The 13,346-nt window shown below is 37.8% G+C and overlaps 1 protein-coding gene across 27 annotated transcripts in view; it reads left to right on the top strand.

Moving 5' to 3' along the window:
• DST (dystonin) overlaps positions 1–13,346 on the top strand; it is a 502,305-nt gene that overhangs the window by 469,045 nt on the left and 19,914 nt on the right. For all 27 annotated transcript variants that reach the window (XM_086707113.1, XM_086707116.1, XM_086707108.1 and 24 more), the window contains 6 exons: positions 1,419–1,538; positions 4,590–4,759; positions 6,430–6,589; positions 8,985–9,179; positions 9,661–9,789; positions 12,977–13,120. In XM_086707113.1, the coding sequence (XP_086563239.1) occupies positions 1,419–1,538; positions 4,590–4,759; positions 6,430–6,589; positions 8,985–9,179; positions 9,661–9,789; positions 12,977–13,120 (918 nt within the window). The remainder of the gene's footprint in view (positions 1–1,418; positions 1,539–4,589; positions 4,760–6,429; positions 6,590–8,984; positions 9,180–9,660; positions 9,790–12,976; positions 13,121–13,346) is intronic.

Genomic DNA, 13,346 nt, shown 5'->3' with positions numbered 1-13,346 from the left:
ACCAGTCTTAGAACCTGTGCGTTTGTATCATTAAACTTACCATCTGTTATAGCCTATATTAATTGTGGTAAGACCACCAAACACTGCGACTATTTCTTTATTTCTCACTATCCCACTTTCTTAGTTTGGGGCTCAGATGTTGATCATTGTTCTCTGACTTTGGCGGTTTATATACCTCTTCTGGCCTCTTTATTTTTGTATTTAAATTGATTGGAGTTGTGGGAAGGAGGGGTCAGGAGAGCAGGTTTGTGATGAGGTGATCTCAGCGGGCGCTGCCAGCTTTGTGATCCCGTGCTCTTATTGTGCTGATTGTTAAATGTCTTCTTGTTATTTCTTTATTAGTGTGCTTTGATATAAAGCAGATTTTATTTTGATTACTTCTGTTTTTGTTATGTATCCGTTCACTTAAGTTTATTATGAGAAATAATTTATAACCAATTTCACAATTTGGGATCCAAAAATAGTACCCGCTAGTTCTCTGTGATAAACAGAAAAGAGACTGTGGCTGAAGCCAAGTATACATAGCACCAGAATATTGCAAAATCATGGAGGCCAAAGAGAATTCTATTTTGTTAGAATTCAAGTGCTGTTGGTGCTCTTACATATAAAACCAGTAAGTGAGGCCCAGGCGTTAAGTTGAGGATTTTGGTAGTAGCAGTAAAGATACTGAACGCCTTTTGTATTAAATAGGAATGTTATGGACTTCTACTGTTGTTACTCTTTTACTTTTTAAGGCGAGCTTATTAACTTTATCCTTTGTCTTTCCCTTTTTGTTCCTGTTCCTTAACATGGGAATTAAACACCTTAGAAGTAAACCTAGATCTGTCGGTGACAGCAGTGGGCAAATCAACTTCTCTTGAGAGTTTACGTTAATTGCTAAGCAGAAGGAAAGGGAGGGAAATTCTCCCTGGTGTTCCCTGTTTCTAGGCTCATTTCTATTTTTGTTAAAGTTTATATGTTTCAATGAGTTACAACAAAGTGACCGTGGGGGCCCGACCACAGAAGCCAAGAGTTAGTAAGACATGGCGAACCCAATAAAGCTACTACTTTCTTCTTTTTTAGGGGAAATTTGAATTAAGTATTTTAAACATTTTCATTAATACTAATTCCTATTTTATTTATTTTATTTTTTTAATGTTTATTATTTTTGAGAGAGAGAGAGAGAGAGAGACAGAGAGAGAACAAGCAGGGAAGGGGCAGAGAGGGGGAGACACAGAATCTGAAGCAGACTCCAGGCTCTGAGCTGTCAGCACAGACCTGACGCAGGGCTCGAACTCACAGACCGCGAGATCATGACCTGAGCTGTAGTAGCCGCCCAACTGACTGGGCCATGCAGGCGCCCCTATTAATTTCTATTTTAAAAATATAGGGAGCATACCAGGAAATTCTCTGGATTGAGATGTGTATTTCTTTTACAGTTCCATGAAGCTTGGAGTAAACTTATGGAGTGGCTAGAGGAGTCAGAGAAGTCTTTGGATTCTGAACTGGAAATTGCCAATGATCCAGACAAGATAAAAACACAGCTTGCACAGCATAAGGTGGGTCTATAATTAGGAATAGCATATATGTCATTCTGTATCTCAAGATCACCTTTTAAATCCTTACTTGGTTGTGTATTTATTCATCACTAGAAAAAAAAAAAAAGGTGTCCTCTGTGGACCTCTGTTAAATTTATTTTTTTTTTTTTTTATTTTTTTTTTTATTAAATTTTTTTTTTTTCAACATTTATTTATTTTTGGGACAGAGAGAGACAGAGCATGAACGGGGGAGAGGCAGAGAGAGAGGGAGACACAGAATCGGAAACAGGCTCCAGGCTCCGAGCCATCAGCCCAGAGCCTGACGCGGGGCTCGAACTCACGGACCGCGAGATCGTGACCTGGCTGAAGTCGGACGCTTAACCGACTGCGCCACCCAGGCGCCCCCTACCTCTGTTAAATTTAAAACCAGCTGCCCATCACATTGGTCAAGTAGCAATAGTATCTTTACTCTCTGCTGACCATCCCACCATCATTCTAGGATTACTGTTAACAAAAAATATACAAAATTAAAGCTGGCAGTGTTCTACAATCTAGAACTTAAAAGATTGAGAGGGGGTCAAGTGTTGGCGTCTCAATTTTTCACTTATCTGTCTTATCTTGTAATTTCTTTCGTAGACCAAATGCTATGCAGAAGATAATTTTATACCAAAAAGTAATATAAATTTTGCCAGATAGATTCTTTCAAACAGTTATGTGGGGAAAATCGGTTGCCTCTGCACAAACTGGTGTTTTGTTATGTATATGTGGTATATGAAATTCTATCCTTATCCTCAAAGACATAGAGTCAGTGGCTTCCTTATGTAGACTAGAAGATGCAGAAACATATTATTTTATATTTTCTGCCTTTTATATTCCTACTACATTGCATTCAAAGAACATCCCCCCCCATCTTTCTCAACTCTTTTGAATTTGGGTCTGTCATTCTGGTTATAAAGTGATCATCAGCCTTCAGGGTGAGTGCAGTAGGTAAAAGGAGAGTGGTTCCTGCAAAAACTATAAAGTTTTAAGCATCTATCTATCTATCTATCTATCTATCTATCTATCTATCTATCATCTATTATTGCTTGACACATGATAATTTTTTGAAAGCTGGAAAAAATGGGGTGATGTAAGGTTTATCATCATCAGAAAATTCTAGCCATCATATTCATACCGATTGATAGCTTCCATGCTGGTTGTTAAGTCACCTCGGGAGGTCACGATCCTAGGATGACAGAAAGAAGCTGTTCTTTGACTAGCTGAGGGCGTGTGAGTGGCTCATTCTGCTGGCACCCTCTACCTGTGAGCTGCCACCATGTTCAGTACTGAGAGCACAGTGAGGGGGAGCAGCACCTTCCTTCCTTCCCCTGATGGAGAAACGAGAGACTGCTTCTCAAAATACACTGGCTGTTTGAACTTGAACATAGATATCATGTCATGGAGTCTTAGGAAAGTATATTGTGTGTTTAAGTTGGAGAATCCTAGAAATAAGAACACGTGAGGAACCCTTCTAGATCCTCTCTTTTTCCTGGTGTGACTTGTTACCAAAGTCAGCATTTGTCTGAGATAAGGGTACAAGGCACATGAAGCCAATTTTAAAATAAGTCTTTTCTTTCCTCTTTTGGCTGTATTTCTGTCTTTTAAAGAGTGTTCATCTATCCTGTATTCAGCTGTAACATTTTTTTATGTATCTGCTCTTTTGAGGAAAATTTGTCAATGCCATGATTCTAAAACTAATATTCTATTTAGAATAACAAGAAAAAATAATAATTACAGAAAGCAAACTTTAGAAATAGTGTGGTATTGTAATAGTGTTTATTGCTAAAAAAAAATCCCAAATGTAGTGGCCTCCTGTTATAAGACCAAGTAAACATCTTAGTCATATTAAGACACCTAAAGTGTCTGGGTTTTAAAGGCAATAAAAATGCATTAGGTAATGGTAACCAAGATTAGTTTAGAAAATTATACATTTGCATAGCATTTTACTCTCTAAGGTGATTCTAATGTGCTACCAGGAGTTAGAATCACTGTGTTAGTGTTTCCATAATATATATGAGCTTGTAACATGCCCATTAAGTTGACCTTCCTTCCTTCACATCTCTGAGATTGTATATGCAATAGCAGTGGTCTCATTCTTGCTATTACACACTTACAAACACACACAAAATGTAAGGTGATAATGAGAGAGGCCTGCAAAGACAGTATCCCTACTTTAGAAAAGCTTTTAATTGAGTTGTGTAGACAGGTTATATAATCCATCTTTCCCACACATAGAAATTTTCATACACAAACATGCAGATTAACAATGTAAAAAATAGGAAAGTATAGATGTCACATTAGCAATATAGCTATTTGATACTGGAAAAGTAATCTGTAGATCTTGAGAGACGTTCGTAGGGCATCATAGAGTTGGGGAGGAGGGGTATAGGCTTGCCAAGGGGTGTGAATTGAAGGGGCAGTAGGTCGGAACATAGGAATCTTGAGATGTGGTTCTTATTTGCCTCTCACCCTGGCTCACAGATGAAATTATACATATCATCATTGTAAACATCCAAAATGTGTGACAGCAGATCTAGTTGACCAAAACAAAATGAAACAAAACAAAAAAACCAAAAACCCACAAAAAAAAACCAAAACCTGTAGTAAATTTACACATTATGAGTCACTCTGTGTCCACATAGACCTTTATTTAGTTACTCATTGAGTGTTAACTACTTTTTCCTCTCCAAAATCTTGGGTTTCTCAATAGCAGATTAGCAATTCCATTTTATTATAACTAGTATACTATTTGTGGTTTATAGCTGTGAAAGATTCAAGATTTGTTGTGCTTTGAAATCACTTTCTTCATAATAGTAGGCTTCTGGGAAAAATAAGTTCTTCAGTTTGAAAATGTAAGGATTCTTTTCCACCCTGGTGTGTTCCTGTGTAGACAACAGCACTACACCATCTGACCTGTTTGCTGATGTCTTCCTCTGTTTAGATTCCTTTTATTAGGGATGCCTTTTGTGATGTCTGTTACCTATTTAATAGTCCTAAGTAGAAATGCACATTGTTTTCCTGTTAAATATATAGGAGTTTCAGAAATCACTTGGAGCCAAGCATTCTGTCTATGACACCACCAACAGAACGGGACGTTCTCTGAAGGAGAAAACCTCCCTGGCTGATGACAACCTGAAACTGGATGACATGCTGAGTGAACTCAGAGACAAATGGGATACCATCTGTGGAAAATCTGTGGAAAGGTAAAATGTTCTTTAAGGCAGTTTGGTTACCTTGTAGGCTTCTTTCAAACATACAGTAGTGATGCTTTGTGGGAACTTTCTAGGAACCTAAATACCTCCTTTAAGAAGTTGTTTCTTCTCTCTAATGCCCCACTTACACAGTGTCTGTACGGAGAAGGCTTTGTTGTTCATTTTTACTTATTTTTAACTCCTCAGTTCACTCAAAAGTGGTATCATTCTCTAAGCATATTATCTGATAGCTGACTTGCTGTTGTTTTCCATAAGCTAATTTCCATGTAACTACTGGGGTGGTCTCTTTAAAAAGTAAGTTTGATCTTATCATTTCCCTTCCTCATACCTTTTAGGAACTTATTATACCTTGAGTGTGAGCCAAAACACAGGCTCCTTTATGTGTCGTGCAAGGTCCTACCAATCTGACCCCAGTGTTTGCTTCCAACTTCCATCTACTCCTTCCCAGTCTTCTTTCTCATTACACTTGAACCAGTTGAAATATGTAGTAGTAGAAGAATTCAAATATCTTAGAAATGTTTTCAAATATTTCATAGATCCATAGTCTAATTACTTTTGTCAGTATCAAGATTGAATGGAATATTATATTCTAATAATAAAATTATATTAGAAAAGGAAATTAAAATATATTCTAAAGAATATATGGAAGGAATATAGAAATTTGGGGGTTGGGTTTTAAAAAGCTTTAAAACCTGGGGCACCTGGGTGACTCAGTCGGTTAAGTGCCTGACTCTTGATTTCAGCTCAGGTCATGATCTCATGGTTCACTAGATCGAGCCTCTGGTCCAGCTCTGCATTGACAGCATAGAGCCTGTTTGGGATTCTCTTTCTCCCCTGCCTACTCATGCTCTCCTTCTTTCTCAAAATAAATAAATAAACATTAAAAAACATATTTAAAACCTTCAATATCAAAAGGTTATCTGCTTTTTTACTAAGTCATATAAATGACTTCATGGCAGAGAGATACGTGAATACAAGGGGATGAAGATGGGGCAGGCTAGGACTATAGACAACATTTGGCAGATTGAGGGATGATGAAAATGTTCAGTTTCTTGATCATGATGATAGTTACATGAGTCTATACATGTGTTAAAATTCATAGAACTGTACACCCAGAAAAGTTAAGCTTACTGTATGATAATTTAAAATATTAAAAAAAAATTTAGGGGTGCCTAGAAGGCTTAGTCGGTTCAACATCTGACTCTCGATTTTGGCTCAGGTCATGATCTCATGGTTTGTGCGTTCAAGCCCTGCATTGGGCTCTGTGCTGGCAGCATGGAGCCTGCTTGGGATTCTTTCTCTCCCTCTTTCTGCCCCTCTCCATTCATGCATGTTCTCTCTCAAAATAAATAAATAAACATTGAAACAATATATTAAAAATTTTAAGGCATATTTTTTTACGAAGAAACCAAAGGGCTATTGATTTCTAGAGGTGATGATGAGGGAATTTTCTGAGAACACATGCTATGTATTTAAGGAATAAAAAAGAAAATTTGAGAAAAGTTTTGTTATTTTCTAAGGAAAGCAAAGAAACAGCAGTGAGTACCAATGTATTATTTTTTCTTTGAGTACTCTCAACCTTCATAAATGGATTTTAGATTTTCAGATATGTAGGGTGGCTTTTTTGTTGCTCACATTGATTTTTCCACCTTCTTCCTCAGACAAAACAAACTGGAGGAAGCCCTGTTATTTTCTGGACAATTCACCGATGCCTTGCAGGCCCTCATTGATTGGCTGTATAGAGTTGAACCCCAGCTGGCAGAAGACCAGCCTGTCCATGGAGACATTGATTTAGTGATGAATCTGATCGATAATCACAAGGTATCATTATCTGGGACATTTTATTTATCTCATTTGATTATCATGAGTATAGAAGAAAATGTAACCCCTCAACTCAGCCTTTTAAAAACTAGAGACTGCATATCATACTGCATACCAGTCTTTAATAATGATATATGTGTACCTACGAGCAGAATCAGGAAGCCAACTTTAAAAGTGAGACAGAAAAGGTACTTTATCAGTGAGATACTTTTTTTTTTCTTTTTTCAACTTCCAAATCTAAAACCTTTTAGAACTTAGAAAATGATTTTATTCTCTGGTGCTTCATGTTCCAAGAATGTTTTACAGTCTTTCATTATTCGTGGAAAGAATTATGGAATATAATTTAAAATTCTTCATTCATTTACCCGGAACTTGGTCATTGCATAAGTGTATGGATTTGTAACATGATCTCTGGGGGTCAAGACAGGCTGCTTTTTTGTTTTTAAAAACTGTTTTAAACTTGCCCCTTTAACTGCAGCAATTGATGAGATATCAGTATACGCTGTGAGGGACTTGATTATTACTTCAGAAAAGCGGTTTCTTGCAACCTCCTGAAGGGTATTCAAAGTTTTTGTGCCGGTAAAAGGAATGTACAAGACATCCAGCTGATACGGAGTGTAAGGTCCTAAATTATGGTAAAATGTTGTATTACAACCTAAAGAACCTTGAAAACAACCTCGCGGGCACAGTACTAACGTGGAATGGTGGTATCAGAGTAGACTTTATATACAGGTATCATACAGCACTGTATGTGAATCTGTGTTGTGTTTCTTTCTCTTCATTATTTTTGAGTTCAGGAAATTCATTTCCTTTTAAAATGTTTTCTTTATATTTCCCTAGCTATCCTGTTTTGATCTTACCTATTCCTTTTTAAATGGTTGGTCCTTTCAGCATATTTATTTCCCCTCTCCTGGTTCTGTTATCTCATTATATCTATAAAAGAGTGTTACATTTGAATATTATCAAAAAATCAAAGAATAAATGAAGGACAGGGATCAGGCCTACAGAAATCAAAAATTTTAAGTTTTGTTACTTGCCTGTATTGAAACAAATGTTTTGTGCATGATTAATATAAACTTTTTTATGCCCTGGCATTCATTCAATGAGTAATGAATAGTGTAATGTTACTTTTTACATAAATGCCATTTGTATAAACTCACTGTCTAAACATTTACTCCCTTCGGCACTTGCCAGGTTTTTTTATATATTAAAGGTCATCAAGAATGAGTTAATCATTCAGCATTAGTAATGCAATTGGAAGGCTCAGGCTTAAGTATACAAAGTACATTGGAAAGTCCTCTCAGAACTATTGGACTTGTCCTATCACAAACAGATTGTATAGACACTGTATTTCCTATGCCTGTGTATGGATGTGTGTCTCTGTGTGTCTGTCTGTGTATCTGCAGGCACATCTCATTGAACACTATCAGAGTGAAATCAAGCAAAATCACACTATGTTTGGTTTGTTTTAGATGGACTCCTTTTTATGAATGATTTGATTGTCAGAATAGAAACTCATGGATATAGCCAAAATTATAAAATGTGATTAGTGATACTCATTTGTGACCATTTTTTAGAAAAATAAGTTAACTTTATTCTATACATAATATTAGTTACTTGAAAGATGTAGCTGCATATACAGAATTTTGGATCAGAAATGAAGTACCCTGGGCTCATTTCTTGGATTACGTCTGTGGTCAAAGGAAGCCAGTTCAACTCCTGGCACCTCAGAGTTCATCAAAATTAGGCAAGGGGTGGGGGGAAGCTTTTCTTCCAAAATGACAAAGATTTAAGACTCTAAAGTTTGACATTCTAGGTTAGCTCTCAGGATACTGTGAAAGTTGAAGCCATGCTACAGAGAAGAAGACTGCATGGCAAGTCCCTGTACAATTCCCTGCCATTACCTCCAAAACCCCCATGTGACAGCCAAGGACTGCTTAGTTATTTGTTAGTCTGTTAGATATGTTTATTAACTAAGAGTAATGAGGTAGCCAGCACATTCTAGGCACTTAGAGTAATGATTTGAGAGGAGCTGGGATGCCATACTAAAGAATCGTAGAAAAAAAAAGAATTTGATTCTTTTGTGTAAACTGAAATAAAGAATAGCTGCCAATATTTAAATCCAATGTGTCATTAAAAAAAATCGGGTTTGTTCACTCAGGAGAATGTTACAAGATTGAACAGATTTATACAAGACCGTGTTCTTAACAGTGCTCTGGTGGGAGCAGTGTGCCACGACTCAGCTTCTAAAGATTCTGTGAAAAGTGTGTGTCATTAAGCTGTAGGTCTTAGAGATTGGTACATGATGTCATGTGTATGTATATTCCAAGCAGTGTCTTTTACTGGCTTGATTTTATAATTAAAAATTAATTTTTCTAAAAACATGGTCTTTTAGGCTTTCCAGAAAGAACTGGGGAAGAGGACCAGCAGCGTGCAGGCCCTGAAGCGCTCGGCACGAGAGCTCATAGAGGGCAGCCGAGACGACTCCTCCTGGGTCAAGGTCCAGATGCAGGAACTAAGCACACGCTGGGAGACTGTGTGTGCACTTTCTATATCAAAGCAGACCCGATTGGAAGCAGCCCTGCGTCAGGTAAATGTCATGGAAATTGCATCTGGACATAGTGAGAAAGGTTTCGAAGCCTCAACGAGAACTGCTCTTGTGAGGAACTGTTCCGTTCCCCCTTTTCTTAACTGGGACAGTCATGAGAAGGAGATTCTTAGAACATCCTTGCCTTGGTCTTCCTGACAAGAATTTAAATTACTCACGGAGAAAGTTGCCTCATCTTTACATAAAAGTGCTGCTCTATTAATTTTTCAGCTTCAATGTGCAATGGGCTGCCCTGTATCTAAAATCAGATTGTTCAAATGGTGAATTAATCTTCATATAGGCCTCTGTGATATATTAGAGGTATTACATTTGTAAAATGTAGTACCATATATCTTTATCTTTTTAATGGGAATAATGCATATCATTAATCAGTTTAAGACTTTTTCACTGAGAAGAGAAATCTATACTAACAAGCATATTTGGGGATCTTATTTGCGGTGTGTGTGTGTGTGTGAACTATTAGGCAGAGGAATTTCACTCGGTGGTGCATGCCCTCCTGGAGTGGCTGGCCGAGGCGGAGCAAACCCTTCGTTTCCATGGCGCTCTCCCAGATGATGAGGATGCTCTTCGGACTCTCATTGATCAGCATAAAGTGAGTTATATAGATGCTAAGTAAAACTAAATGAGAAAATCAAGTAGACCCAGGATCATAAATTTCAAATGGATGAATATTTCCCTCCCTGAGAAGTAATTAAAGATACTGGTACAGTTGAGAATTTACCTGTGTCCTCCTGGCTTACATAGGTATGTTCCCATGCCCCTACATATGTATAGCTATCTTTTCATGGTTTCTTTATGAAGAGGTGGTTATTCTAAAATCAGGGAATTTTCTAGGGAGTTATTTGGCTTCTGACCAAAACTGGCCGATTTCATTGCACTTGTATGTGCATTTCAAAGACGAAACTTCCGTAATGAGCGTTTGGCATTTATAAATTTATTTATAATGCATTGGAATTGTAAGTTAATAATTTTGACCTTTGTAAGTAAGACAAGTAACTGAATAACTTGTTCAAATTTTATTTTTAAATCTCTGTCAATTCTGGTTTTAATTGAGATCCACTTCAATTCTTTTGAGAAGTAGCCTGTAGTATAAATTATAAATTAAAAATGAATTCTGTAAGTAGATGCACTGTTGAACAGTTAACCAAAGTAAAAATCTGGCCACTGAGTTTTCAGGTCATCCTGTATTTTGTAACAGGTGTGTAGAACTAGCAAAACCCTTAAGAGAGTGGTCCAGATACATGTTAACACATGTTTTTTGTTTGTTTGTTTTTTTAACCCTCGACTTTAAAGAATTAGGAATTTGCAATGCTAACTCTCAATGCAATATTGATGTCAACATTTCCATTTAAAAGTTCTGTTTAACACCACAGAATAAGCTTATCTTTCATGGTCAAGTTGGAAATACATCATGAGTTCTGGTGTCACATGGATTCCATCATTTGTGGAGACTGCTTACAGTGATTACTGATGGATTGCCTAACCTATAGCAATGAAATCTTGCCTTGTCATTAACAAAAGTGATGCGAGCTTGTCTAACATTATCTGGAAGAATGAAATGCTACATAAACCATTTAAATTTGAAGCAGAATATAAGAGTAGGAAAATTGCAGCAAATTTATTGTGAATTTTTGATTCAATTCAATGTTTTGAAAATCTCTTACATTACTCTTGGCTGACCATCAGCCAGCATCGAGTTCCACTAACATACTTTGGTCTTAGAATAGCCTCTTGGAGCCCAGGCTGCATGTCTGACACCTTACAGAAAGGAGCCTCATGGTGGTATCTCCACCCTCACAGCAGCAAGGAACCCCCAGAAACACCAGGAGGCAGGTATTGAGAGCAGAGGTAGTGTTGTGGGTTTTTTTATTTGTTTGTTTGTTTGTTTTTTACAACAAATTATCCTTATAAATATTTTATTTATTTATTTATTTTAGTGAGAGACTGAGAGCAAGCAGGGCAGGGGCAGGTCCTAAGCAGGCTCCCCACTGCCAGCATGGAGCTCTAACTCATGAACCATGAGATCATGACCTGAGCTGAAATAGAGTTGGATGCTTAACCTGTTGAGCCACCCAGGCACCCCAATATTTTTAAATAGTGAAAAATTACATGTAATTTTATAAAAGTGGTGCTTAGTAATAATAATTTGCAGTAGCATCATCCATTCTTTCTGATCTCCTGCTTCCTTCATACTCCGACCAAATAAAAGTAAAACAGAGTATTTAAATTCTTAGCTCCAGGACTAGAGGCTTCTCGGTATAGTCCACTCTGTAAAACTGGCAAGCTTTCCCAGGTGAGCACTAACCACTTAGCACTCAGGGTTGGAAGAGCACAGAATGCAAGCAGGGAGTTGCTAGTCCAGTCGACAGCATTCTGGGCAGGACTCTGGCTCTGCTAGGTTAGGAGTGATGTAAAAGTACGTGGTCAGGTCACCTGTCCTTGGAAGAGCACAGCTGTTGTTGACCTCTTCCAGTAGGTCAACCTGTTACTGACCTGTTAAAGTTTTTTGTTTTTTTTCCCAGTAAAGTTTTTGTTTTCCTTCCAGTTAAGTGGATCTATATTGGGGAAAATTAAAATACTTTTAAAAGTAGGTCATGGTATTTAAAAAGTAGGTCATGTTAATGGAGTATATTGTTAATCAAGCCTTGATGCCACAGCAGGAAAAATGTGTAAATAAAAGTGAAAAAAAAAAAGCATTTATTCAGTCACAAAGACTCACAATTGAATAAGACACAGCCTTCTGATCTTGTGGACCTTAATATCCAGTAGATACCTATATGAACAGGTTAGTTTAGCAAAATACCAGAGTAGGAGCTATGTGACAGCTTCACAGACCTGGAAAACAAGACACTGTAGGAAACACATTTTCAAATCATCACCTTGATCACATGGCATGAGTAGTACTGATCGTCAACTGTGTCTGCAGCCCTTTGTCAGCCTGACTGAGGGATTGGGTGCTAGTAGATGCCTGACATTCATTATGGGGTTTTGGAAGCATGTGACCTTTTTTAAGGCAGAGGTGCTCATTTGTAACCACACTTTCAGAGTTCCGTGACCCATGTATCTATGAATTACAGTTCAGATGGTGTAAAGTACAGGTAGATGTGTAAGACATTTGCCAAAAGGTGATTCGAAAGCTTCTCGAAGCCTTTTAAGGTTTATTCACCCCTCCAGGGCAGAGAATGGCTGTTACTAGCCTCTGAAAGGGACTCTTCTCACACAGGCTGTCTGGTGATCAGGCCCCCAGCACCTCTAGCCTCTCCCTGACTCCTTCCTGCTAGACATTTGGGCCCCCTCACCCCAAATATTTATCATTTCTTGTTGAGCCTTCTCTCTTCCATGGCATTTTTTGGGTACATATCCCTATAATTCCTGGCACAGTTCATGCTATTTTAAATATACAACCTTCTTGTCTTCTTTGTTAGAACATATTTTTCTGCAATCAATATTATTTCTGTCTGTGCTATTACTGTCTCTCTTGGTCCTGTTCTCCATGAATATAATATATCCAGATCTAGAAGAATGTATTTTTTGTGTAACATACTTTGTAAAGCAGGAGATGTCACCCTATCCTCGAACTTTGAAATACTTGTTAGGAAGTACTTCATTTCCCATTTTTGTCCCTTCTCTCTTAATGCCCCAATTAGTGAATTTCTTCCAGCTGTGAATAAACCAATTGAAGTTCTTCTTTATTTAACTCTGACAGTCACATACACATCCCTGGAGTTTTGTTTTCAGCCAGTGCCAACAGTTAATCGAAGTCTTTCTTTCTGCTGTAGGAATTCATGAAGAAACTGGAAGAAAAAAGAGCCGCACTGAATAAAGCTACCAGCATGGGAGATGCCGTTTTGGCCATGTGCCATCCTGACTCCATCACCACCATTAAGCACTGGATAACCATCATCCGGGCCAGGTTTGAGGAGGTCAGTGTGTCTGAGGTCATCATTAGAGCAGCAACAGCTTTGAGAATGAGGGTGTGGAAACTTGGGCAACTGCGATACATTTATGACCGTGGGAACATGAGGCCTCTGCAAAGAAAAATGCTCTTTAAAATACCTTCCAGTGTGCATTACCTGTCTCTGAAGTCCACTTTTATTTTTAAAAGTTGAAATAGTTTTGCAGCTATGCCCCTGCAACATGGAAAGGCAA

This window comes from Puma concolor, chromosome B2 (genome assembly GCF_028749965.1).
Source record: "Puma concolor isolate L17-30 chromosome B2, mPumCon1.1.hap2, whole genome shotgun sequence".
Taxonomy (NCBI): Eukaryota; Metazoa; Chordata; class Mammalia; order Carnivora; family Felidae; genus Puma; species Puma concolor.
The sequence above is the reverse complement of the archived record's forward strand: the minus strand, read 5'-3'. Positions and strand labels throughout refer to the sequence as shown.